The following is a 27,603-nucleotide window of genomic DNA, read 5'->3' on the forward strand; positions in this document are numbered from 1 at the left end:
TCTCAGAGAGTGAATGGACTTTTTTTTCTCTGGACATACTTCAACATCAACTGGCTCTCCCTAGTGCTGTGTCCTCTCTCCTCTCCTGTACGTCCTGTACACTAACGACTCCCGCAGTGAGATCGAAAACCACCACATTGTGAAGTTTGCAGATGATGAGGTTATAGTGAGCCTGCTGAAGGAGGAGGAAACGTCCTATGCTCCTGTCACAGATTATATTTAATTGAATGTGACAGAGACCAAGGATATGTGAATTGATTTTAGACGTCATCACCCCAACCCTGTCAACACTACAATTAATGGTCAGGATGTAGAAATCGTTGAGATGGCTTGGGCATCATAATCAATAGTGAGCTGTGCGTTGATCGCAACACCAATATGTTGTGCAAAAGAGCCAGCAGCACCGTCTTTGTCTCAGGAAGCTGGCTAGGTTTGTGGTTGACAGGTCTCTCTTTGTTTTATAGATCTGTTATTGAGTCCATTTTTAATTTTTCCTTAATCTGTTGGTTTGTTTCTCTCAATCTAAAACAGAATAATGCCTTGACAAATGTGATCAAGGGCTGGAGCAGTATCATAGGTACCCAACAGTAAAGTCTGTATAACAGACAATTGTTAAAGACAGCTGAATCAGACTTTGCTTTCTAGTTGCCGATTCAAAAAAAACAAGAGTTTTTCTGATACCGATACAAATATTGGAAAAACCTCAGATACAGCCAAAATGCTGGATCGGAGGCGATACGCAAGTCTATGCAGCAATTCGATCTCACATTATCATATAATTCATAAGCTGATTTGCGATAAAAGGACTATTTCTCATCTATGTTGAGAGTTGCAAATGTGCAGGTGTTAGCGGAAAGTGTAATGTTAGCCAGCCCTATCAAAATAACAGCAATTTGGCAATATTTAACCCTGGGAAATCTGTCAACTACATATCAAGAGAATTCTACCTTCTATGGCATTTGTTCTCAGTATATGTTTATGTTTTACAATGGTTTTAATCAGAGCCAAGCCATAAAACAATGAAACCACATCCAAACAGCGTAAGTAGTATACAGCTGTTAAAAAAAATAATAATAATTATATATGGCCTTTATATATATATATGGTATCTGATCACGCTTGTTATCACCTAGCCAAAACCAACAGATACAAACATGCCTTCTTAACCTCAGCCATTTCACTGCTTAACTCTAGTAGAAAAGGGGAATTATCAGCTTGACCACCCAACCACATATGTTGAATTTTGCTTTTACATTTTTACTTGCACTCTATGTTTTCACTTTTTATTATATATTGTATTTAACTGCCTTGTTAGTGTTTTTGATATTGTGTTATTATCGTTTTCACTGCTGCACAACCAATTGCCAATCGACTTGACTTGAATATTTAATATATATATAGTGAATATTTTATACGTAAAGATTTTGGGTGAAGCATGACTTTGAAGAAATTGTTTGACATTTTGGCAAACTCATTTGCTTTCTTGCCGAGGGTAAGATGAGAAGATCGATACCACTCTCGTGTTTGCAGGATAAATATGGAGCCAGAGCCAGTGGGCAATTAGCTTTTATTATCAAAGCTGAGCATAGAGATTGTAGGCTTGGGGAAAAGCTAGCCTTACTCCCTCCAAAGCTCCCAATTCTGACAGACTACCAGCACCTCTAAAGCCTTAAAGATGGATTTCCAAAAATGTGGAAGCCCCCTTTTCCCGCTGCCACTGTCAACTGGTTTGGACTGTCCTCAGTACTCGATCAGTGGCAATGCTTGCAGCCCACCCGACCCGACTTGTTTACCATGCAATATGAGTGTGACTTTTTTGCTGTGTCATCGCCATTCATATCTTTACAACCAATGCGTTTATGATTTTATTATTTACTAGAGCACACTGTCATAATACGAAAAGTAAAAGTCCGGAATTCAAAATGTTATAGTAAAAAATGACTGATATCCAAACAAACTTAACGTAAAAGTATTAGAGTCATACAATTTATATGATTGAATTACAATTATTTATGCATTAATGTATTCATTATATCAATGTTGCAGCTGGTAAAGTTGGAGCTAAGTTAAACTACTTAATAAGGCTATATACTACTTAATAATACGTCATCGTTTATTAGTTGATTGACATTTTTCATTAAGAATCTGAATCTGCAAAGATTGCCCCTCTGGGGACAAGGCAAAGTAGTCTAACTAGTACATACCACAACTGCTAGAACGCAAACAATTGTTTTCTATAGATGTAGCCTCTTGATTTTGCTTTTAAAGTGCACCAGATTTATCCATCTAACTTTAGAATGTGCAAAATGTTAGGGTCCTTGTGAAATGATGTACACATATAAGCACGTCCAACACAAACTCGATCACACACACACACACACACACACACACACACACACACACACACACACACACACACACACACACACACACACACACACACACACACACACACACACACACACACACACGCTAAAGTGCCCCTGCCCTCCCCTCCCTTGATGCCTACACTGCACCCAATGCTTTGCAACTTCATATGGCGATATGAGCCCTGACTTCAGTAGAGTAACAAACAAAGCAGCCATTAACGGTTAAAGCACCCAGTTGGTAACCCCTCCCCCCACCACAAAACACAAACAGGCAGACACACACGTACAAACACACACCTTTAATGACATCTTTTCTGCGGCACATTAGCTATTGTGCGATAATTAATGGTAGAGTCATGGCGTTCAAAAAGCCAGTCTTCTCTCTGCAGACTAGGAGCTGTACAGCACAACAATGGCTTAATGAGTAAATACACTGCGTGTCTCATGAATAAATTATTAGTGCCTCGCAATTAATTTTCCCTATTGAAGTTTGAAAAAAAAGCAGGACTGGTACCAGTCTTCATAAATCAAAAAAAGGAGGGAGTCAGGGGAGAGAGCATGACAGCAGCTTTGTGTGTTTGTGTAGCGTGTGTGTGCCTAAGATCCTCTGTAATGCTTTTTTTTCCTTCTTCATTTGTTTTGCTAATATCTGTTTGTGTGTGTGCGGACAAGTGTGTGTATGTGCCTGTGTGTGCACTTGATGAATCTGGGTTTATCAATGAGGCTACATAGGTTTTTGCCTTAAAGCGTGTTTGTATGCAAGTGTGTTTTATGTTTTACACAAATTTGTGTGTTTCTATGTGTGTCTGCTGGAGCCTGAATGTACAGTGTATACACACGGCATGTGTGTGAGTGTGTATGCTGTATGTGAAACTTACTGAAAGGAGCTTCCACGTTATCGGCCGGACCTGTCTTGGAATTCCAGACCAGCTGAGTTTCCGTAGCTCCTCTGTAAGACAAGAACAGAAATTCCAGAGGGGTTATTTAAGATTCACCACTGGAACTTTTTATACAAAGACTTTGATTTCCCTCTACAGCTCCACCAATAAATGCCAGGCCGATAATAGACACCAAAGCTAAATTGTCACCAATAGTATCCATCAATATAAGCTTATCAGAGATACGTCGATATGGGAACTTATACAGAATGGAAGACTGTGGTACAGAAATGCCAAAGATATGCTTGATGTAATTTAGTTATATAGTTTATCCAACAGAGAGTGTTGACAAGTCTTTCTGAAAAGTCAATAGACTAAACACCATAATGTCCTCCTGTTCTGTACATGTTGGTACATAATATTAATAATAAAGAAAACAATTGCTGAACACTGTCAAACAAATACTATTTTACTGACTGACTTTAACTAACAGATTCCCTTGCATTAAATGCTTATTTTCCAATATCTCAAATATTAATCTCAAATATCGATATTGGCGTCAGCCTCAAAAATCCACCACCAGTAAAACTCTATTCCCTTCCCTCATTTAGAATTTTCTGACCACAGATAAAGAATGACGCAATTAACAGCCAAAGAGATATTAAGATCATTACTAGAATAACTTCATAAAACAGTAGACACAAAATAGTTCAATTTAATATGTTTTATTAAATCACCATAACACCGTATCTACATAAGTGTTTTGTTTTGCCATCCTGCCAATCTTTGGGACTGTTGGTTTGTTTATATGGTGCTGTCTAAAAGGTGTTCTCCGTCTTCCTGATTCCATGTGAATGCAGCATTACTGTGATAAAAGGAATCCATTTACCATGGCACTAAATTAAGCCCAAAAAACAATTATTGAATTAGTCAGTGAAGTCATTCTTGGATACCAATCATCAATCAATCAACAACCTAGAGAACTAACTATTTCCACACTGTCAAAACTTCCCGTCCTCGATCTCTTCTACTTCACTGAAATCGTCTGATTGGTAAGAAGTGGATTATTAACTAGATTCTCCCCAGGCCGGTTGGGAGATCCGGAAGGCTATAATGTAAAATAAATGTGGAGAGGTGAAAATTGAACTTTTAAATTAGTAAAGAGTAGTTCCCTTTGGGTCCATGAAGACCCACACACACCCACAACCACGCACACGCACACAGTAAGACGGGAGGGGTTGGGTGCAGGGATCAACAGATCAGACAGGAGAGGAGTCTTTGTCTTGTGGCATTATATAACCTGTGTCTTCTTTGTCAACCTACTTCTAGTGAATCCCACATAATAACTAGACAAGAATAAAGGTGTAGGATGTCACTTCCTTGCAACAAAAATAGTTGTGTTTCTGTAACAAGTTTATGCTCCATGCTCACTAATGCCATGATGTCACCATCCAGTTCATTATATTCCAATAAGAATGATATTCTGACCCACACAGTGCCTTCTTCTTCACAACATGGTTATTCACCTTTATTAACTGTTCCTAGAGGGAAATTAAATCCCTGAGTGACTTTGTCTACCAGGACCAGGCAGCTTAGGATAGTCAAGATAAACAATGTCCATTTGCATTCGTTTTTCATTAGTATTTCTTAAGGACTAGGAGCTTTCTGGATGAGTTCTCGCTAACATTAACTCATCCATTATTCACAGATAGGTCTCCCTATGCCCGGGTCCTACGAGTCTACAAACCCCCCATTAACATTCAAAAAGACAAGTTGCCACGGCCAAACTGAGGCAAACTTAAAAAACACAATGGAAATTTCTTCACTTGTAATTGTGCTGCCACTGTTTTACCTGCATTTTAAGAGAGGAAGGGGGGGAAGAGGGGGACATTGATTTCCGTGCGAAATGAAATGGCACTGCCTTATTAATATACTTTTCTAAGTAAAAAAAATTTTTAAAAAAAAGGGAAAAAGGGAAAAGAAAACCAACAACTGTACCTCATGAATAAGCCAAATTCTTCCTTGACTCGTATTCAAGGCACAGGCTGGAAATTGATAAGCCCTTCGCACAGAGTGAACGGTATTGATTAGTGCTGCCAAATGACTCGGCCTCGCCTGTTCTTCAAGGCAAATGCAATGGAGAGCCAGAGACAGATAGCAGAATAGGAAATAACAATCAGCTAAACAGCAATGGGCTAAGTCCATTGGCTAAATTGAGTGAAACGCATTAGAGCTTGTTCATCTGATAGGAGAAGCTATTTATTCATTATAGTTCCTGTGCATCTTCCACTTAAGATTTCTCCCGTACCTAGTCCCCCCAGTGACTTTAATTATATAGAAATCCAATACGGTGATGTAGTGCAAAGCACGGCTCTGTTGGTTTGGAGGGAGTCAGAGCCCTACACTATGGGAGGGTTTTCAAAATACCCCGAGGTTACCTGTGCAGCAGCAAGTCGCATCTAAAAAGCACAGATGAAAAAAAAAAAAAAAAAAAAATTCTCCCAGATATGACACCGACCATAAAAGTTGCAAAGTCGCTGCAGGTTTTCTACAGATTATCTCTATGTCTCTTTGCTCTTTCCCTTCCATCACCTCAGGCCTAGAGGAGAAGGCAATGTGTGAAAGTTTGTGTTTGTATGTGTATGTATGTGTATGTGTGTGTGTGTGTGTGTGTGTGTGTGTGTGTGTGTGTGTGTGTGTGTGTGTGTGTGTGTGTGTGTATTGCTACCAGGCAATGGTGAGTGCAGACATCATTTCATTCACAGACATAGTACAGAAACAGGAAAAGCTGTCGTCTATTAAAAGCTTTTGCCTCTCACTGAATCTGTAGCTTTCAGGCAGAGATAGGACTGTGCCTGTAAATTCAATTTGCCAGTTTCCTGAGATTGGCATGAAGAGACACTCAGAAAGGTGAAGTCCATCAATTTTACACATCAAAGTATGCTTACAGGCCTTGGGGAGTATCACTGCATATGTGAAAAGGTTGTGTAAAGCTTTTGTGGCTCCAGAGAGAGACGAGGGAAATCTTATAATCTGCCTCAAGTGAAGTCACTCGAGTCGACGGGTGTTTCTCAAAGTCGAGGAAAGATCCTTCTACCGCTGAATTTCACAGAAGCTACGTCATCTAACTCGCTGAATTACGAACTGTTCTTATGTTGAGGATCCTCCGAATTCAACTGGAGGACTGAGTCCTTCGTTCAGAAGATTTTCAAAAGATGCATTTGTGTAGCCACTGTGCTCCTAAAAAAAAAACACAATACAATGCGCACGAAGCATATCCTGTCCGCCTGTTTGTTAACGAGGAAATGCTATGCTAGTAAACTTTTAGTTACTTCACCTCAGCCATCCGCTAAAAACTGTTTCAGAACAAGGCGAGAGGCGAGACATTACCAATCCAGTTGCTGAATCTTTACTCATATTAGATCATCATATTAGATATAATAAGGCCTTAATTAAAAGTTTTTTCTGACTTCCGTTGTCGGTTACAGACTCGTTGAGCGAGCACTGAGGCCGGCAATGGCAGAGAGAGACAACGTTTCAGAGACAGCGTATTTCCACGTCTAACTCGGTGAATTGAGGCTTTTTTTTAAAGTGGACCCTACTTGGGATGACCCGTCCTACCAAGGAAGCATCCTTGATTCAACATCTGTCAGGTCTGGTGAGTACAAGCTTGAAAATGCAAAAAAACTGTTGTACTTAGAAAGCGCTGAGCCTACTAGACCTCTAAAACTTGCTCCCCATCTCTGCTTGAAGCTCGCAAATACGTTAGCCAGAAATTGGGAGATGGATTGTGGGTAATAGGCAACCGGTTTTGAAAAGGAAGAAGAAAATTTGGTTCAGTTTCATCAATGTTGATCATTTCTCAACTTTCTATAAGATGACGTTATAAGAGTTCAATGCATAATTGACTGGAGCACTCTTTTTACAAATCATCTCTGCTGGTTTTTCATTTTAGCTGGGAAAACTCTTTATCAAGCAATACCTAATGCGCCTGACGCAGTATTATACAATATTGATGGCGGAATGGGCAGAGTTTAATTGCCACTATGGTCCCGTCTCTGTGGTGAAATCGTTTTGCAGTCCCAGTGTGGTTCGTTAGAGTACATCCCTTCTTTGCTGGCTCATGAAAGACTAATTCAAAGACCTGTGGCAATTAACTGTAACTTCTGCACATCAAAAAATGTGCATACATTTTACAAATTTGCACAAATTTTCACAGCTCCCCACTGCAAAACTGCCTGAATCATTTTTACCCCTTCGAATCCCTTTGGCCAGTACCTGTGTGTTTGCATGTCTGCATGTGCCTATGTCTGATTGACTGCAATGACTTCAACCTTGTAGAGCTGGACAGCCACAGTGAAGTCATGTAGAAGGCACTAACAACCAAAAAAAGAGTTATCCTCTGTGCACCTCTATATCATTACTCTCCTTACAGCTAATCAAGGGTGTCTGTCCTCTTGCCTTGCACCTTTTTGAACCTTCATTTGCACTGTCAGACAAAGAAATGAGTCCATGAATCTTGTGGCCTCGGGCTTAATTAAACTATGTTATATTTCCCCCACATGGCATTAATCTCACCATAGGGGGGTTACAGAGCGGAGGGGTGAGAGGACGCGAGGCACAAGTTGGCTAATAGTCTTTACATCCCGATGCTGCAGTGATCTCCAGGAAAAAAGCCCTGTCCCCCCTTTCGGGCAAACGCTTTTATATTGCAGGAAAAAGCTTGTGGAAGAACAAATGTGTGCACTGAAGAGGCAGGTTTTGTGTGTGGGTGGAAGAGTGCGGAAAAGGGCAAGGGGCAAATATTTACTTTGCACCGTGTGGGCCAGCGGAACAAGCAGATGTGCCTGTTAGAGCCATACATCACACACGGAAAAAGTGCAAACACAGCCCGCTGCCCCCTGAAAATCACTGTCTTCCAAGCACTCTCCAGCAGAGAGATGGACCACTGCAGAATCCCAATCACAGTTACCCCAACGTGAGCCCAGATGCCCTACGGACCCACGCAGTACTGATGCACTGCGCTGGTAAAGTACATGGAAGGACAATGTACGATATATCCAGCGTATGTGTTTCCAGTTTCACACATTTTAATTAGTCCTTGGCTGAAACGCTGCTTTGAAAGGAGACCTGCATAAGACAATATGTAATCCATAATCCATCTATGAATAGACTCTGTGGTAATGCTTTATTCTAATGCAAATACACTCTCATAGGAAATGTGTCTATACCCACTAATCTCCATTCCCCAAAGTGGGCAGTGACAGAGAGGCCAGCGTGAGCATGGTTGACGTGCAGGCTAAATTGCAGATGTCGTTTCATTAGTGTGAGGCTGGCTCATCTCGCGGAGAGCATATCTGACTCTCTGGGGCATCTCCTGTGCATTAGGAATGAGACAGCCCCAAGCTCCACTGGAATAAATTAAAGGCATTTCGTGACATTTTGAAAACGAATCTGTTGTTGTCTTTCTTTTTTTTCGCTCAGCAGGCACTTGTCACAATGTGGGTAAAAAAAAAAAAAAAAAAACGTTTTCCACGATCGTCCCGCCGGCGACGAGGGACTAGCTGTCCCCGTCATTTTCGGTGAGCCAAGTTAATAATGCAAACAAGCTTTTTCTAGCTGACAAATCTGTCACTCCCCTTTAAACATAGTAATCTGTACAACCTTTAAAAATATATATATATACTAATTGAAGCTGTTAAGACATTCTTTTCACAGGCCTCTACAGGAACAATGCAGAGGCAACTCATTAAAGCAATTTATAGTCAATTCAGCCCACAGGCAATCATTTCAAAATGTACATAAAAAAGTGCAAGCGGGGGCAGGCGGAAAACAGAATTTCCCTTGTGGGACCAATAAAATATCACATTATTATATACATGCTTTGGAATTAGTGTTATCAGTATTGTGGGTGTTTATCATGCTGGCAGCCACAGACCTCCGGGATTAGGTCTGGGGAAACCGGCACCACCCTGAAGGATCTACATTCCTTACAGGCATTAAAAACACCTGTAACGTCAGCAACGCGCAACTCAAGGGCGCCGCTGCTACTCGTTCCTGTGTGTGTCTACTGTATTCCATTATGCATGAACTTACAGGGGTGCACTTTGTCTTGGCTGGAGTTAAGCTGGGGACCACAGGGGGTGATTAGGACACCATGTACCTTCTGTTGAACACCCCCAACAACAGCTGCTTTGATGTGGGACCCTCAGAGGTAATGAATGCTCAATGACTCTTGAAACATTCAGAGGGCATCATAGAACTAAATACCATGTTTGTTTTTCCGTTTTGACTTATTTAATCAACCGAGATAACCAAACGTATTTTTGAAAGCAGCAGCTCAGTGAGGGAAGGTAACATCATATTGAGTTTCCTACTGCAGGAATTCATGTGTCTGCACTGACAGCAGCTCCAGTGAAGCAGTTGGGGTTTGGGTGCCTCGCTAAAGACCACCTCAACTGAGCCTACATGGGAATTTGAACCATTAACATGTGGGTCACAGGGACATTTCTTTACCATTTGGGCTATATAACCAATTTTCAAAACAGGGGCCTTCTTTTCCACAACCGAGAACACCTCAATCAGAATCCCATTGACATTTGTTACAATGTTTGTAATGACAACAGGACAGAGGAGGGTAAGATATACAATGCTGTTCAAAATTCTCACCAAAACTACATTTTATAAGTTAACATTTGAACACATCATGATAACTTAATGATTTACCTGCGCCCGATACAGATTTTTTTCTGAGTAGACCATTAACGCATCGTAATGTTAATCAATGGAACCTCTGTACGTAAGCTGTTAGCTCCAAAGCTGCCAAAGTTAACTAGCTCTCCTGTTGTTTCAAACACGGATTTGTTGTTCACAATGTAGCATTATCAGTCAACAGCGACTAAAAAGCATTAATGCCGATCTCCCGATTGCATATTTTTTCCAGTGTATCGCCCACTAACAATCAACAGTGGAACCTTCTTTCACATTATGACAGTTAAATTGTGTAACTAGTCTGCGTTTACATGTGTGCCATAGGGATTATGGATCAGCTGCAGTCTGTTATAGCACTAGCATTGACAGATATTATGGATTACAGCTGCAACCAAAGAAAAAAATTATATAGATTTACAGTACATTATGTTCTCATTTAATCTATAAACTATTCAAAAAGTCAAAAAGTAGTGATTAATAGCCTTAAGATATTTCGAAACCTAAGGTGATTAATCTTACTTTCGTGCTTTGTTATTGTTAACAGTACAAAACTCAAGGATATTCAATTCACTATTGTTGCCATTGAAAAATAACAAACGATTATTTGATTATCAAAATAATTATCATATAATAATCAAAATGAATTGCTGATTAATTTGCCGTCGATCGACTTATTGATTACTTGAATGATTGTTGCAGTTCTATTATGGATATGGATATACAGTCAAGGGGCCACCCCTAGAATCATGCATGCATTCATAAAGGACTCTTTACTTCCTGGGTGGACTGAAACTGTGGAGCACTGAGAGTGAGGGCTCCTACTGTAAGCAACCGAGCAATATGAGGTGGTTGTGTTAGAGAAAAAAATATTAAAATCAAACGGAGTAAGTATGAGAGTGTGTGTATAAGTTTGATTGTGAGTGTGTGTGTGTGTGTGTGTGTGTGTGTGTGTGTGTGTGTGTGTGTGTGTGATCCTGCACTTTTTCCATGTCTGCCTGTCTACTTGCCTGTCAGTCAGTCAGTCTACCTGCCAGTGTGCATGGTTGTGTACGAAGGCCGGGGAGAAGAATAGAAGGCGGCGAGTAGCGCTGTCAGTCAGTGCTGGCTGAGCAGGGAGCTGATGGGAGCAGGAGCGAAGACGGTTGGCGGGCCGGAGCCATGCACTATTCAGGCATCATTCAGACGGCGCGCGACCACTGGGGCAAAACACCACAAGGTTCTCGGCCACACGCGCGCACGTGAAAACCAAAACGCACACCTGCCAAAACTGGGGTTTGTATTCTGCAGCAGGAGCTACCTCAGCAAATCCAGAAATCAAGACACTTTTTCACATCTACTGCCATATTCACCTTAAGTAGCCCAAGCTGCTTTTAAATGCAGCAATTAGAGGTGTTACTCACAAGTACTTCTCTGCTGTTACAATGTTTGCCACCTGTGTGATACCCATGAAAGCCTTGGATAATATTGCAATGGGGAAGAAAAAAAAAAAAAAAGAGTAGGTAAATGCGTTGTCCCAGTGTCATCCGAAGCTATTTCGCCGGCGAGGTCAGAAAAACAATACAATCAGGACGGACGCCTTTATCATGCAGTTCATTAAAAAAGTTAAGCTCCCCTCCTATAAACCTTGAATGCTGTGAGAGAGTCCTGAACGGCCTAACTCATCTAGAGGACAAAGTGATGGCGCCGGGGAGCAGACGGCTCATAAACTAATGGGACTCTTGTAAAAAGATACTCCCCTCTGGATTATACCTGCTCAGGAGGCCTGATGGATGGCCCAGATGGCTGGGAGAGGACACCGAGCAGAGATGAGTGTACAGGTGTGACAATGTGTGTGTGTGTGTGTGTGTGTGTGTGTGTGTGTGTGTGTGTGTGTGTGTGTGTGTGTGTGTGTGTGTGTGTGTGTGTGTGTGTGTGTGTGTGTGTGTTCTTTTGTGTGCTATAACACAGACGTGCACTGTCAATTCCCTGAGGCATGCCTCACTGTTTACTGATTTAGATGAAACAGGTTCCAAAATATCTAACCTGGTCACATTTGTTATTGTTTTTACAGAATTTTATGATGGGAATATGTAGACATTTTGAATTTCAGTTATGTCACTGTTACAGGTAATGGTTATATTTTAAGGAACTAATTTCCACATTTCAGCTATTCTAAAAGATACCTCATTCATCTGCTGAATGAAACTAGTGCAGATTCAAAGGATACGAGTTACCAAAGTGCAACCGGTAGTTGTTAAAATAATGTAATGCTAATAGGTTACACACACACACACACACACACACACACACACACACACACACACACACACACACACACACACACACACACACACACACACACACACACACACACACACACACACACACACACACACACACACACGACTCATGTTATCCTCTACACTTAAACAACCTAATCAATTAGTCAAAGAATATATATATTCTGGAAACATTTGATCAGCAATGTTTTGAACAGAAATACACTGGTTCCACATTGGCAAATGTAAATGTTTTCAGATATTCTTTTGTAAATTGAATATTGTCACATTATGTGCTGTTGGCCAAACAAGCTGTTTGAAGCAGTCACTTTAGACGTTTTACAAAAATTTGACAAAAATTTAATTTAAAACAGGATATTCCAGCGTCATGTGATTTGTTGGTTTTGAGTTTTTGGTTGGCTTTTGCTGCATTCACACCACAAGCGACAAGGCAACATTCTACAAGCCATTTTCAATGGAAGCCGACAAACTGATGGCTGACACTTGTCGCTGTGTGACGGGCTTGATGCATTGCAAGTCAAAGTTGAGCTGGTCTCCAATGACGCTGTGAGTAATCGATGAATCATATGTTTTTGTTTTACCCTGTTCCATCTAAAAGAATGCAGTTTCCAGAGCTTAACGGCATAACTACGTCCATGAGCTGGCCACGCTCGGCCGTTTTGTTGCTTTAGTAGTCACATGGAGGCATCATTCTTTTCCTAAATCCCTTAATATAGATAACCATCAGCCGGATTCATCGGAAACTGCTGGCAGTGGACACAATATGACTTCCCCTGCACATAAAGCAGATATTCCTAGGGCCCTGCAGAGAACAGGTGTGGTCTGCAAGGACTGAAGTGTGTTCAGTCAAGCTTCCCATAAAAGAGAAAAAGGATGAAAAATTCACATGGAAGACCAGCGTGTAACAACGGAATAAACTAAGCCTGACAAGCTGCGAGGCTACTGACACGGGAGACAGCTGGAGGTTGGACCAACCTTATTAAGTCAGGTGTTTTGCTCGGGGACATGCTAGGAATCAGCCCACACACGCATGAACATCCATGCACATACGCATGCATAGCAGAGTGCAAGGAAAACACAGTGGTGTACACTTATTAAAGCAGAAAGAAAAGGGAAATAACAACATGCAATGACGTCAAGAGTTGGCCTCTCCCAGAATCCACTTTCCAAGATAGGACACTTATATAGAAATCCACCTACTGTGCGTTATCCTTTTTCTCTCTAGCTCTCTAGATAGCTTCTTAAAATTCACATTGAAAAGTTTTCTCTGTAATGTTGCCACATTTGCCGTAGATTTACCAATGTAACCTGTCCAATGCTTCATTATCTCCCATTCTACACTTTCCACACCTGTGACTAACACACACACACACACACCACACACCACACACACTCACACTCACACTCACACTCACACTCACACTCACACTCACACGCACCTCTGGAATTATCACACATGGACAGGGCTTTCAAATGAGGCATTAGGACTGAGTTAAATTGAATTACATCACCACTTCCCACTTTGATGGCGGCTATTAACTTTGCAAACAGCGCTGATGGTAAGCCTGTCATATGGCGGCTGCTGTGTAACAGGATTGCGGGGTTGTAGCGCTACAGAGTGTGGAGCGAGCGTAACTGTTTAGCAAAAAGAAGCCGGCCTCCTAACCTTAGTTGCTGCAGTGAGGGCGATGGTGGTTGGGGAGAAGCGAACTGTAGCGGTGGAGGTGTAACAAAGAGCTGCAGCACCCCCAACAGAGAGTAGAGACACACCGACACACAGCAAGGCAATGGGAGCAAGTGTATATATTCTTTTGCTGTGTTTTCTGCCTTCTTTTTGGTGGCTAGCAAGTTATTTGTGTCTGTATGATCTTTCATGTTATTTATGGGGTTGATGGTGCATGGATCAACACCATAAGTTGACTCTGACACATGTTTGTGAACATGTGTGGAGTACATGTGTGAGGTAGACTCGTATAAACACCACACAGAGAGCAAATAGAAAGTGGTTGGTTTTTTTTGTAAAGAGACAAGGAGAGGAAGAAGGCCGGACAAACAAAGACAGCAACTAATGAAAAAGGGAAGTGAAAGATAGAGTAAGGATAAATTGCCAGGATGTAGAGGAAGGGGGAAAGGACCATTGCCATAGCAACAGTAGTATTTCTGCTATCCAGCAATAACTGCTTGAGGTCAGATGCCAGCTCTTGGTCTTATAATCAATTAAAAAGGAAAAAGATATGCAGGGAGTCTGTAAAATGAGGCTTTGTGACGTATTGCCCATAATAGAGCGAGTAGCTTACAGAGAGTATACAACACTAAACACAGTCTCTGGATAAAATGCATTGCTATGGATACAAACACACTTGAACACAAAGTCAATCATATACACAAACACTGCCTGAACTATAATAACAGAGCTGGCAGACAAATAATACCTTTTGTTTAGTAGGAGGAAACTGAACAGCTGAATATGATTACAAATATGAAAATAAGAAAATATATCAGATCATCTAGTGTTGCATTTGTGAAGTTTTTCCCCTCGTTGTTGGCCTGCAGTTAAAATGTCATGGGCTGTTACCGATCAACAATGAACAGCTAATATACCTTTTTAACAACAAGTTCTAGGAACTATGGAACCAGAAGTTCTAAATGAGGAGCTAAAAGTCCTTTTTGCCTATTCCTAGACCACGAATTTAGAGATGACAGAGCTCACATGACCACAAAAACAGATCAATTCTGTTGCTTTTTGTATTTAAGTTTGTTCGTCAAAAGAGTGGTCCTGGATTGGGTTGAGTTAAGCTGAAAAGTCAAGTAATTGGCTATTTATTCAAGCACGTTTCTCCAACGGGCAGTTTGCAACTTGCACCCGTCCGAAATAATGCAGTTGCGGTAAGTGAAACTGGTGAGGGGACTTTTATCGCTTTTTCTCTGTTTCCCAGCTAGTATTACTCCCTCCGCACTGAGCTGTTCAGTGGGTGCTGTGATCAGGATCACTCGACAGACAGGCTTCGCCTCAGGGCATCAGGAATAATTAGCTGAAATCAACCCGACATCAATCACCCTCCTCTCACACACGCATAGGTCGTCGACCTTCTACATGACCTTACATGCTAAACAGACCGCTATCACAACCTGTCGCAAGGCTCAGTGGAGAGGGATGGGGAGAGGGAGAGGGGGGAGATGGAGAGAGGAACTGACAAGGATGTTAAAGATGCGAGTACAAAGGAGATCATGACGGCGAGTTAGGCAGACCAAAAAAACAAAAAAACAATGACAGGTGAGAAATAAACAGGTGGTATCGTGTCTGCAAGCGTGCATATTGTTGCGTCTTTCCACCATTTATCCCACTCAATTCAATCCAGTTTTCTTCTGAGGAACAGTTCTCCAGGCAAAGCTTCGTATCACCCAAGCATGAAGAAAGTTACTTTATGCTGCCTATCTCACTCTGCTACCCGGACAAGACTAACAAGCCTGCAAAACAAAGTGGGTGGAGCTATAATGCTAAGTTTTGCGCTATGTCTACCATTATAGAAAATCACAAACAGTCGCACACTGACCAACACGGTCAGAGAGACACACACACACACACACCTGTGGACTCCAGAGACTGGCAGTCCTGACATGTCGGGGGGCTTGGCCCACAAACATGGCTGCCTCTGCAATTAATTACACCGTTCAAGTGAGGAACGTGACCGATGGATCATCCCAGCCCCCTTCTTCCTTTGAGCTCAAGGACAGACGGTCGAGTTTCTCTTTTACATAAGGGGGCGTCGTCCCCGCTGACAGAGTCCACTGGTACGTGTGGGAGTTTTGTATGAGTATATATGTGTGTCACAGACAGCGTGTAGGGACAATGACCTACGCTGTAAGGACAAGGAGTTCAATCCGTCTGGTCATCTTCTTCTTTACTAAAAACGCTAAAAAATTTGCTAAAATGTGGAAGCAGTATTTCAAATCAGATATTTCCAAAACAAAAATCAGAGCAACTTTCTAAACCAAGATCCTAAAATGAGGCGCAAACAATGTTATTATTTATTTTTGTCCCAGAATTTAACTAACTTCAGATGGTGGCGATTGCTCTTTTTGTTCCTTTTTTTGTTTTCTCATCTATATCCCATTCTTTGCTGCTGCAATGACCCTATTCCCCCACGGGGATCATTAAAGTTTCATCTTATCTTATCTTATCTTATCTGCCCCTATCCCTCTCCCTTCCCCTATAGCCCCCCCTCCCCAATCCTTCACTTAATTATGTCCCGTGAATGAAGTTCATCTTTCATGCTGCCAGCAGCCAGCAGCGTGGCCCACCAGTTCTGGGCTATCTAATCATGGCGCAGAGACTAAACTAAATTTAGACAGCCGGCTTGTGATGCCTGGCAGGCCCTAATGGGGGCTGACACCTGGAGACACTTTGCTGATGTACAGGGTACACTCTGCGCAAGCGGGCCGCAACCGCTGTTGACTAACGCTGACAACTTGCGAACCGGTTTGTTTGCAAAAAAACTTTTCAAGGGGATCACACGTAGAGGTGAAGCACTGTGCTGACTAAGACCATTCAAACTTAATGAAATCCAGCAATTTACATTTTAGGATCTTAGCCAACGCTCCTCGTGTGTGTGTGTGTGTGTGTGTGTGTGTGTGTGTGTGTGTGTGTGTGTGTGTGTGTGTGTGTGTGTGTGTGTGTGTGTGTGTGTGTGTGTGTGTGTGTGTGTGTACCTTAAAGTAATTTACATGTGGCAGCCAAAGCAGTGGCATCGGGTGATAAAAACGTTCTCACTTTTATTCAAATTGTAAACCAATCAGCCGTGTCTGTTGACAGAATATGATTTGTGGATGCAGGTTAACATACTGGTCTAGATAATCTATCGGTGGCGATGCAAATGCGATTATCATTAATCATTAACTATATTAATTACATATGTACTGAGAAATATCTGAGCGTTTAAATGCACATAATACAAGGGAAATTAGAGCCAGACATATCAATCAGCCTCGCTAATATAACAGCCAATATTATCTTATAACAAATATATGGGTATTGACGATAGAGCTGTGATCCGGCCCAATATATTAAAGGGTCAACCTACATGAACCTGCATAGCTTCTGTCCAAGCCTGACCCGAGCCCGGACCACAGCAGCAGATTTGAGACGGAGACTGTTTAAAAAACGGAAAGTTCCGCTGTAAAAAAAAAAATGTAAATGCTGCAGCAGCATTCTCTAAATAATTAGACTTACTGGCCTGTCACCAGTCATAGCCGAACAGCTAAAAAACGTTTTGTTTTTAGAGTTTTAGGTCACTTAGAAAGTGTCTCAGTTACTTCCCATCAGAGTGAACTGACTAGTTCATTCTTTAAAAAACAAAATGCAATATCTAGGGGATCCTCATCAAAAATGAATGAATTAATGTAAAACAATAACATCAGCTGAAACCCTTAAATATATATATCTGCATCTGGTTAAAAAAATCCAGTATCAGTCAGTCGATACTGAAAATGTCTTAAAATAAAACCTTCCAGTCACGGGATTATGCCGTCTGAAACACTGGACGGTTTTAGATGTGAGATGTCAGATGAGGAAGTGTTGAGTGTGCATTTACAGCAAGCAGCAGAAACGGAGCAGATTAGAAAAACTGAGAAGATTCTAAGAAAACAAATATGCTAAAGTATACTTATACAAGAGGATCTGAACAAAAGGCTTGTTCCTAATAATAGCCTGTCTCAAATTAATGCACGGTAGCCTCTACAGTTGTAGTAAATAAAGACCACAGCCACTATTTGAGAATGGGGCACACGGTATTTAAACTGTGTCATTTCTGCACTGAAATATCTCCGACACGCTCTTTTTGTATTTAGCATATTTAGAGAGGCACATAACCCATTCTCTTGCTAAGCACTGCACTTTTTTAATTCTCTTCCCTGGTCTCGCTTCATGCTCCCCTTCTGCCAGGCACACAACACACACACACACACACACACACACACACACACACACACACACACACACACACACACACACACACACACACACACACACACACACACACACACACAATGCAGTGTAAACACACAAAAACCACTGAAAGACTACTTCCTTTACATTTTCTTTTCATAACACGGAACAGATCTGCACTCAAATAAGATTGGAACAGATATTTTACCAAGCATTTAAAACTCCAATATTTTTAATGATTCAGTCTCTGTGATTCTACCAAAACGGATTGAGTTCATTGGATCCCACTTCTTACACTAGCTTTATTTTTGTTTACACAGCTTGGACAAATTATCTGTCTTTAGAATTTACTTTCTGCATTTCTTTTTCAGGAACACGTCAGACATGCTGTATAATCTAGCCCTGTCCTCAACCAAAGAATTTCTTAGTCGACTAACTCTCATACAATTCTCTCGACTAACCGATTAGATGATATTAATCGACAGATCTGTAAAACGAATCAAACAAAACCATCACTTCAAATCAACCAGAAATGTGCTTATAATTCAACTTATCAAGTAGGAGGTGGACATTCCTAGTATAAAAACATAATTTCAAATTCATGATTGCCTAGGCCCTTGACTGGTAATATAAAATATTTAACTACATGTACTGCATGTTTTGTCGACATTTTTAGATTTTTTTCCTTTTTTATTTAATACTATTGTTATTATGACTCGTTTACTGACTGGCTAAATTTAAAAAAAAACTTTGACGTTTGGCGACATTATACTACTTCCTGTCACTATCTATATACATTTTTTTAAACTTTAGACGCTGCTGTGAACTTAGATATTTATTTAGGCTTTAAAAATCATTGCTTTGCCACCTTCATTCCATTCAACCTTAGCTTAAAAAACAATGTAAAGAGTCTTGAAATTCATGGCAGCTACTACTGTTCTTTAACAGCAAGCATTTTCTTTTCTTCACATGCTATTCTTTTGTTGATTATAAATTGGTCACTGGCTGGTTCTTAGCATTCAACGTGAACCCTCAGACAGCTTCATTTTCGCAAACTCGTCTGATTGCCACTTTGATGTAGTTAGTCTACTGACACTGTGAGATTGATGCAACAAGTCGGTGTGTGGCAGTTATCTAAAGTTAGTTTCAGGGGACAAAAAGTCAAATGTAAACAGGGAGCTCTGCAAGGATTTCACAGCCACTGGGGTGGCAGTGAGAGCAGTCAGAGTCTCTGGGGTTGGATAAACAATAAAGGCTTGTCGTTTGGTTAGAACAAAGGCCTGTCATTTGCTTTTGTTGTTGGTGGTATTTTTTTTTTTTTCCTTGTAATCTGCATGTCCAGATGGCTGGATGACTTTCCCCCCTCACAGCATCGTTAAAAGCGCTGCACAGCTGGCGGAATGAGAGTGAGCAAACTCAGAGTGAGTAGCAAGAGAGTGCAAGGAAAGAGCTTAGAGAACAAAACGAAAAGAAAAAAGGCAGAAGTAGACAAAAGTTGGACGGAGCAACACTTAGAGAAGTGGACTGTGCAAGAGTGCACTGTGTAATACGCGCTGACAGATAAGTGGAGATCTTTGGGATGAGTATCTCTTACCGAGATCTGTGTTTGGGCCGGTTAACAACTGCTTGAACTTATCCAGACGGGATGCTTCCCTCTCGGTCATGGCCGGGGTGCCTGATGTGTTCTGGTCGGCCATGCGAGCCACTAGCGGGATGAGGGGGGGCCGGTGGGGCAGCGACCGTTGTCTGTGGAGGCCCGCATGCTCACCTGCTGCATCTGGTGGGAGGAGAAAAGTGTTGAGACGGGGCGAAGGGGTTACAAAAACACGCACTCCGTAAACAGAGGGCTTTCAGATGATGCAGCACAGAATCTTGCGGCCTGAAGATTTTTGCCAAATACTTCTGACTACAACAAATACATTCTGTCCTAAGGCATTTATTAGTTTCTGATTACTGAAGTCTATTATTATTATTATTTAACCAAATCACACATATTTAATCTTCTTTTGACAACTAAAGTTATAACTAGTGTAATATATATATTTTTTTTTTTACTTCCACGCACTGAGCCTGGACCGAATCTGTTTGGAGCCTCCCTGGGGAGGCCGGTCTCCCGCTCTGCACTAGATGAAATGTTAAGGGGTCATCAAAGTTATTAAAATTCATTCTGAAGGGGAGATGAATGCGAGTACAAAATTTCATGGCGACCCATCAGATGATTATTGAGATATTTCAGCTAACAGTCACAGCCATCTCTAGTCCCATGCCAATGCTAAACACTTGAATTAGTAAACATCACTCTGAGCACTTGACACTAAAAAAGGCCCAACATTATTGAGTCCAGCTTCTCCTGAACAGAGCATTCCCTTGAATCTGTTTGGAGGTCAGTTTTTGTATTGCTGTATAAAACTTTGATTAGTCTTTTCCTGTGGAGGGAGAAATGTTCACAACCTACATTAGGCTACCATTTCAGCAGCAGTAAAGTGACAATCAGTGATTAGAAGTTGCACAGAAACTGCTGTGAACAGCAACTTTCAATGTTAGCATGCTAACTAGTTAGCTAGTTAGCAAAGTTAAGTTGAAGAACTACATTTTCAGGTTAAGGGAGCTGATATTTTTAAATCTACAAATGAAATCTGTTTTAAACAAAGTACTCCTGACTAAGAATTTGTCAAAGACGATGAATTACATCATGCAACAGTAACATAAATTTAGAAACAAGTGTAACAACTGCTCTTTAGCATTTTGATATGGTTCCTAACCAGCTGGCGATGAATGCAGTTACTGTTAGTGTCTATTTTTGCAACGAGCCTCCAGGAAGGCAGCAGTTGTGGTTACGGCAAAACTTCAGCTTCAACTGTGAGGGCTTTATAACGGGTAGACAAACAGATTTATTCAGTCTGCTGAGTGCCACATGTTCCCCCAGATGTGCTAAAATAAGACAGAACGAGACACGGAACGAAAACAGAGGCACCACACAGACAATTTATGAACAAGCTGGTGAGGTCGGGACTTCTTAGTGGAGAGGGATGCTCCTTCTGTCACACTAGGCACTAAGCAAAGGTTCATAAAGATCCCTGTGAACGGCACTGCCAACATTTCTCAGCGCTGTAGCAAAACGCCACATATACTGCGCGTAGAGTCACACTAACACTGCATAGCAATTAAGAAAACTGGAATGCTGACGGTTTTATTATCCTTTTCTATTTTAACAAGAACAAATAAAAAGCTACAAATCTGTTCTCAACTGCTTTATTTGCACTTACAAAAATTAAAACAGATTCTCAAAGCCTGCGGAGGCTTTCTTTGTGGTGGAACCTTTTTGTGCGATTTTAACAATAAGCCCTTTTTTATGGTCCATTTAATAACTTTTAACTTTTAAAAGGGCTGTAAAAGACAAAGCCAAGATAGAGGAAGTAAGTGTTCACTTATCGGTCACAGTTTACTGCATCATTATTAAAGAGAAGGAAGGATAAACACCTAGACGGAAGTACACAAAAACAGAGTACTTCTCCAGAAGCTTCACAGAGCCAAGTGACCACAAGCTGAGTGTTTCTGCATCGTTTGCTCTCTTATTCTGCAGGGCACTGGGATGGTCAGTGCCAAGCAAGAGTACGTAATGTTGAAGTATATGGAGGGAGTTTGAGCCTCACTAATGAAAGCTATGCTGTGTGCCACTATCTAATTAGAAGGGAGCAAGTGTGTTCACGCTATTCATGGCTGTCATCTCACACAGAGAATAAGAGAAGAGGAAAGAAAGTAGAGCAAAATCAAATCTACAAAGAAACTGGAACTGTGCATATCAAGTTGTTTACCCACCTGCCAAGTGCATTGAGTGTGCATGTAATAAGGTTTTTATATAAGCTTCAGTGTTTTGCAACATGTTCGGAGAGGCGCCTATGCCTGTATCCATCTGTAGACGTGGAGTACATGCAGGCCTGTGTGTGTTGTCTTCTCCGAGGAGATAAGAGGAATTGCCTGAAGGCAACGGGCTTCTTATGTTTTCTGCATCTGAATGCAGCAACAGGCAGAAAGGCAGAATGGCAGACAGCCAGGCAGACAGGACAGTAGTGAGCCAGACGTTCACTAGGTTCAGCGTCTGCTGCTATTGCTGCTGATGTTATAATCTAGGAAGCAGCAGTAGAACCATCTCATCTGTCTCCTCTATGTGTTTACAAGGGAGAGGATAAAATGGCTTCACACAGGGATATGGTATTGCTACACAGAGCTGCTGTGCCCGTTTTAAGTTTTAAAAAAACTTGTAGCTGTGACATTTGGAAGAGGTCTTGAATGGTGACACAGGACCAACAGGAGCAATGACACAGAGCAGTTGTTGTGTATTACAGGGGAAACAGACTAACTGAAGAGGAGGAGTTGAAGGGGAAGTGTCTCTGTCTCTCTACTGTCATCTTTAAATATATATTTATAAGATTTATTTATATATAAGAGTAAAGGAAGGTAAGAGAGTAAGGGGCATAAACAAATGACTCAGGGATTAGAATGAAGAATAGCTCTTAAGCATAGGGGTGTTGCAATATACAGGTATTTGCGATAATTGTCATATTTAAGAATGAAATATTGATATTATGTTAATAATACACATATATCATGTATATATGATATATATATATCATAATTTGTGTAAAAAATCCAGCACCTCTTCAATCCTTTTTTATATAGGCAGTTATAGTCACAGGCTCTCTCTACCTCCCTACACTCGTATAAATTAAGGATCAATTAAAAAAAATGTTTATATAGATATCTCGATTATATCCGTACTGTGAAATGTTTGAAATCTGAATGTTATTGTTATGAAGGCTTTCATATTTGCATGTGCTGGGACTGTGTCAACTCAACAATGAGCACTGTACACTTTGTGTAAACCACAAGCAAGTTCAATCAAAGCACAGCTCTGGCAGTGCAAATATTTTCTCTTCATTGCTCTGCTGTTTGGATGCTGGATGGTTCCGTTCACCCTTTATACCATTTGAATGTGAGACCCCAGTAACTAAATAGACAAAGAAAATTAGTTTTGGTGACATTTCCTATGTTTTTCCTCTACGTTAGCCCGTATTTAAACAGGACACAATGGCTGAACACCCTATTTATAGTTACACGAAAGTGTACCACACTAGTGCACTAAAAGTAAATGCAGTCTAGCTTTTAGTATGCAGGTGACATGAGCCACAAAACTTTTTGGACACTGAGCAATGGTGCTCACTAACCTTTAGGTGACCCAATTGGAGCTTCGCTTTGGGACTTTACAAGGCGGCCATCAGTGTAAGGGCTGCTCTGGGAGGCAAACGAGACCTCTGGGCTGGTCACATCTCCTTCCCCCACCCTGTCCTCCTCGTCGTCTTCGTCCTCCTCCTCGTCCTCTGCCACCTCCTCCTGTGTGTCCTCTTCTCTCTGTTCCAGCTCTGTCGTGTCATCCAGCCTCTGTCTCTCCTGCTGCTTGCTGTGATTCTCGATGACCTGTTCAGTTGACAGAAAAACAAGGTGTGTCACTGGTGAGCTTCAGGTTTTGCTGATGAGAGAGAGAACTCCATGAACGTACTACAACATATAACATATTACAAAAGTGTGCAATACTCTGTCATTTGTAAACTAAGTCAGCAACTTGAGATTCTGTGTATTAATTAATAGAGTGCTGCAGGATTAAGTCCAAAAAACCCAGAAATGAGTTACACCCTTGTGTACACTCATGCTTATGTGACCATTGTGATGTTTGTTTATAACCTAAATTTAGCCTTCTGGTGATTGCATTCACACTTCAAAAGTCATAAAGTTTTGTTTATCTGTGAAGGTTATGTTGCTGATAATAGCGTGTATGTATCATATACATTAGTTTTCCACAAAGCTTATTATCTGCAATAATCCAGAATCCAATAGAAAACTCCCATTGCCTTTTTGTCGAACTGAACCAGTGCGATGCTAACTTCCAGGGTTGGCCTAAAAAATATGTCTTCCCTGCATGTATTCTTTAAGATAAACATAAACTGCAAAATTTTGGAAACAATGTGCAATTTCCCCTGAAGTTTCACATTAAAGCAGAAAGCACATGAGGGACTATACCAAACATTATTTGGTATACACCAATCTTAAAAGTGAAGCACAACCATTAACAAAGTACATTTAGTCACAAAAATGTTGTTTCAATCCCTCCCCAAAACAATCATATTTTCATAAGAAAATTTGTTTTAGCAAATGTTTATGATTATATTCAGGATATCAAGTCTGCATAACATTTTGAAGCATGTTTTTTTTATGGATAATATCTAAAAAAAGTTCAATGTAAAAAACATTTTATGTAAAATGGACAATGTAGTTAAACAGGCAGCTGTTTAAATGGCGCTAACATTCATGAAAATGATTTCTATTTGAGTGGCAAGACTGCATGATTAACTATGTTGTTATCGTAGGTGGGTGATAATCCTTAGGCCAAGTCTCTGTGGCAGAAAAACATTTGTTTTATTGAAAAACACTTAAGTATAGAAAACCACTGCATCTGGCTGTTTACCTTATTGGCTGTCTCCATGACAACCTCAATGTTAAGGTTCTGTGCAGCCATGGCCAGCAACTCGTCGTCATCATCCCCAACATCCCAGGCATCACTCGTGATGCTCTCGAACTCCTGGAAGGTGGTAGCCTTCTTGGGCTTGCCTGGCGTGGCCGGAGGAGGCCTGTTGCCTGCTTTAATCAGGCTGGAGGACAGAGAGAGAGCCATGAAAACAGAGAGAGGAGTGAGGATAAGGGGGGGAAAGACAGAGATGAGAAGTGAATCATTTTGACACTGACATGTGGGCAAAGAATTTAAATTACACTAGCCCTTTAAAAAAAAAAGAGTCAAAGTCTACAAAATATGCACGTTACTCAGTGAGATTAGCTTTTGAAATAATTACCACTAACAACACAAAAGACACACAATGAAGTGAGTCACACCTCTATACAAAGACTTTTAATCTTAAGAACTAAAGTCAAAAGCGGGTCTCAAGACCTAACAAGACTGAATCTTGGTCATGTTCAAAATAAACTGAATTGCTGTCTCTGTGGTGCAAGGACACCATTTCATTCAGCAGGAACAAGAAATGCAACAGAAAAAGAGAATTCAATTAAACTTAACCTTTCCTTATCATGCTATGCGGAAAAAGGAAGCTGGGAGGAGGGGAGGTGCTCTGATTTCTTACAAAGACAAGGATTACTCATAATATAATAAAAGGGAGAGACTTGTCCTTATTAGCTTACAACATTCATAACTTAGAAGGGAGTGTGAACATATACCCCGAACAAAAAACAAGCAAACTGAATTCAACCTTCTGTGGAAATGTACATGATTAAACATTAGTCAGAAGAATAACGGGATTCTTATGAAATAATAGGGTGTTTTTCTATCTTTGTGTGTGTGAGTGTGAGTAAAATGAGATAGGTACAGACCAAAAAGTCAAAAATATTTCATATGCAGAACTAAATAATGGTTAAATTAAAAAAAAATGTTTTGTACACACCTAACATTTCAAGTTATTTTTTAGCTGCACATACAACATTTCTTTCAGGTCCAGGCTCTTTCTTTAAATTAATTAATTCAATCAAAAATGCACTCATTCCCATAGCTCCGCACACCATAGACCTGTGTAGGTACCCTGTAAAATAAAACTAACTGAAAGCATGTATTTAGTTTTTTAAGCTGTCAAACCAGCCATCGAACAACTAGATTGTCCGGTTGGTGCACTTCCATGGACACTGCAGAACGGCTTAGGCCATACAGTGCAAACAAAATGTCATCAGAATTATACTGCGAGACTCAATGTATGCAGTTTCACACATTTAAGCATGTTGCAATTATTGCCACGTCCCCATATATGATGCCACAGCTGGTGTCTTTGTCAAGTAGCAGAACAAACACTTAAAGTATAACATGTTTTATTGTATCAATCCATACCAGAACTGTTCGGTCTTCTCTGAGTGGATCGGTAGCTACCTTCCAAGATTTCTGACTTGTTTTATTGTCTTCTAACAAATATTCATCCTTTACTGGTAATTGTGAATTGAAATGAACTTTAAGAGCTGAAGAGAGTAGATAAAATAAGTCTTATGCTGATGTCCTCTGATTTTCACCAATGGCCAAACGGTTCAATAAAAGTATTGCGTAACCATCCATAAAGTCAGTGCTGCTGATCATCAAGGAAGTATTTCTCGTAAAGGAAGAGAAAGACAACCCTTTAACCGTATACACATCAGATGAACTTGTTTGTTTGTCAAAAATAAATATGTGATTAATGAAAACTGATCTTGCATGATTAGGAAAGACATATTCCTCCTTGGTTTCATGCAGAATTAATACATCATTTCAGCTCTTGAAAGTTAGTTTGGAGCAAATGTAGAGGAGAGGCGAGAATGCCAACTTCAGCTGGGGTGTTATGTAGATCAGCAACTGAGGCAAAGGGTTAGCATCAGCACAAAAACTTAAATACCGGAGGTAAGCAAAAGTCCAAACTCACACCAAACTGCTCCATTTACATCATAGTGCATTCAACTACAATAGTGAACGACTTTAACTTACTTAGCATGGAGGAGCGGGTCGAAAGGTGGATGTTGTGCGCCGTATACATGCTGAATGCTGAGGAAGTGAAGAAGAGAGACTGTAAATGAATGAGCCAAGCTAGTCACGTTAGCTTCTTATTGCAGGAAACAATGCACGTTAATACTGTAACTTTGGGGCTAAGTGTGATGAAAACCACTCTGTGCCGTTACACTGTGGCTTCCTCGCAATATAAACTGGTTATTATGTTGTTAATTAAAACTCTGTGACAGCGGTGTGGGTAAGTCGCTCAACTGTTAGCTGCTGTTAGCAACGTAGCTCCAAGTCGGCTAACAGCAGAGAGCCGTAACCCGTGTGTGGGAGACTCATTTACCCCAGACAGTGGCTCGTTACAAGGGGGGGGGCTCGCAAACTTTGCGCACTATCGGAGGGCCGTCAGTGAAAGTGAAAGTTGCGTTTTGAAGCTCAACAGTGCGGCGTCAGTGGACTACGGCTAGCTATGCTAAGCTAGCCAGCAGGAGGGAACACGTCACTCACCTGCCGGGAACCTTCGCTGCGTTTCTTTTCCAGAACTGTTTCTTATTTCCCTCATTCGACATTTTCCTTCTATGGTCCAACCAGACTCAAACACAAACACCCAAACGTTGTCGTTGTATGTAAAACGTGAAATTTGTGTTTATTTACACCAGGTACCCTCCTCCAAAACTCAGAGAGCTGCCATGTTGATACTGCCTAGTCGGCAAGCAAGCGCTGCTGTGATTGGCTGAACCGGCACTTCCGCGATGTGAGCCAATCAGAAGTGAGATCTGCTGGTAGGTGGCATGGCAAGCTGTCGACGTCATGACTGTCACTGCTTTGTTGAAAGAAACTACTAGCTGTGTGT

The 27,603-nt window shown here is 41.0% G+C and overlaps 1 protein-coding gene across 2 annotated transcripts in view; it reads right to left on the bottom strand.

Moving 5' to 3' along the window:
- The window catches only part of tbc1d22a (TBC1 domain family, member 22a), a 114,308-nt gene extending 86,830 nt beyond the window's left edge, over positions 1-27,478 (bottom strand). For both annotated transcript variants that reach the window (XM_054624373.1, XM_054624374.1), the window contains exons 1-6: positions 27,258-27,478; positions 26,742-26,798; positions 24,702-24,885; positions 23,407-23,656; positions 19,776-19,958; positions 3,248-3,318 (exon numbers count right to left, since the gene is read on the bottom strand). In XM_054624373.1, the coding sequence (XP_054480348.1) occupies positions 3,248-3,318; positions 19,776-19,958; positions 23,407-23,656; positions 24,702-24,885; positions 26,742-26,798; positions 27,258-27,319 (807 nt within the window). In that variant the 5' untranslated portion in view covers positions 27,320-27,478. The remainder of the gene's footprint in view (positions 1-3,247; positions 3,319-19,775; positions 19,959-23,406; positions 23,657-24,701; positions 24,886-26,741; positions 26,799-27,257) is intronic.
- Positions 27,479-27,603: the final 125 nt, after the last annotated feature.

Source organism: Anoplopoma fimbria, chromosome 23, assembly GCF_027596085.1.
Source record: "Anoplopoma fimbria isolate UVic2021 breed Golden Eagle Sablefish chromosome 23, Afim_UVic_2022, whole genome shotgun sequence".
In the NCBI taxonomy this organism is placed as follows: domain Eukaryota; kingdom Metazoa; phylum Chordata; class Actinopteri; order Perciformes; family Anoplopomatidae; genus Anoplopoma; species Anoplopoma fimbria.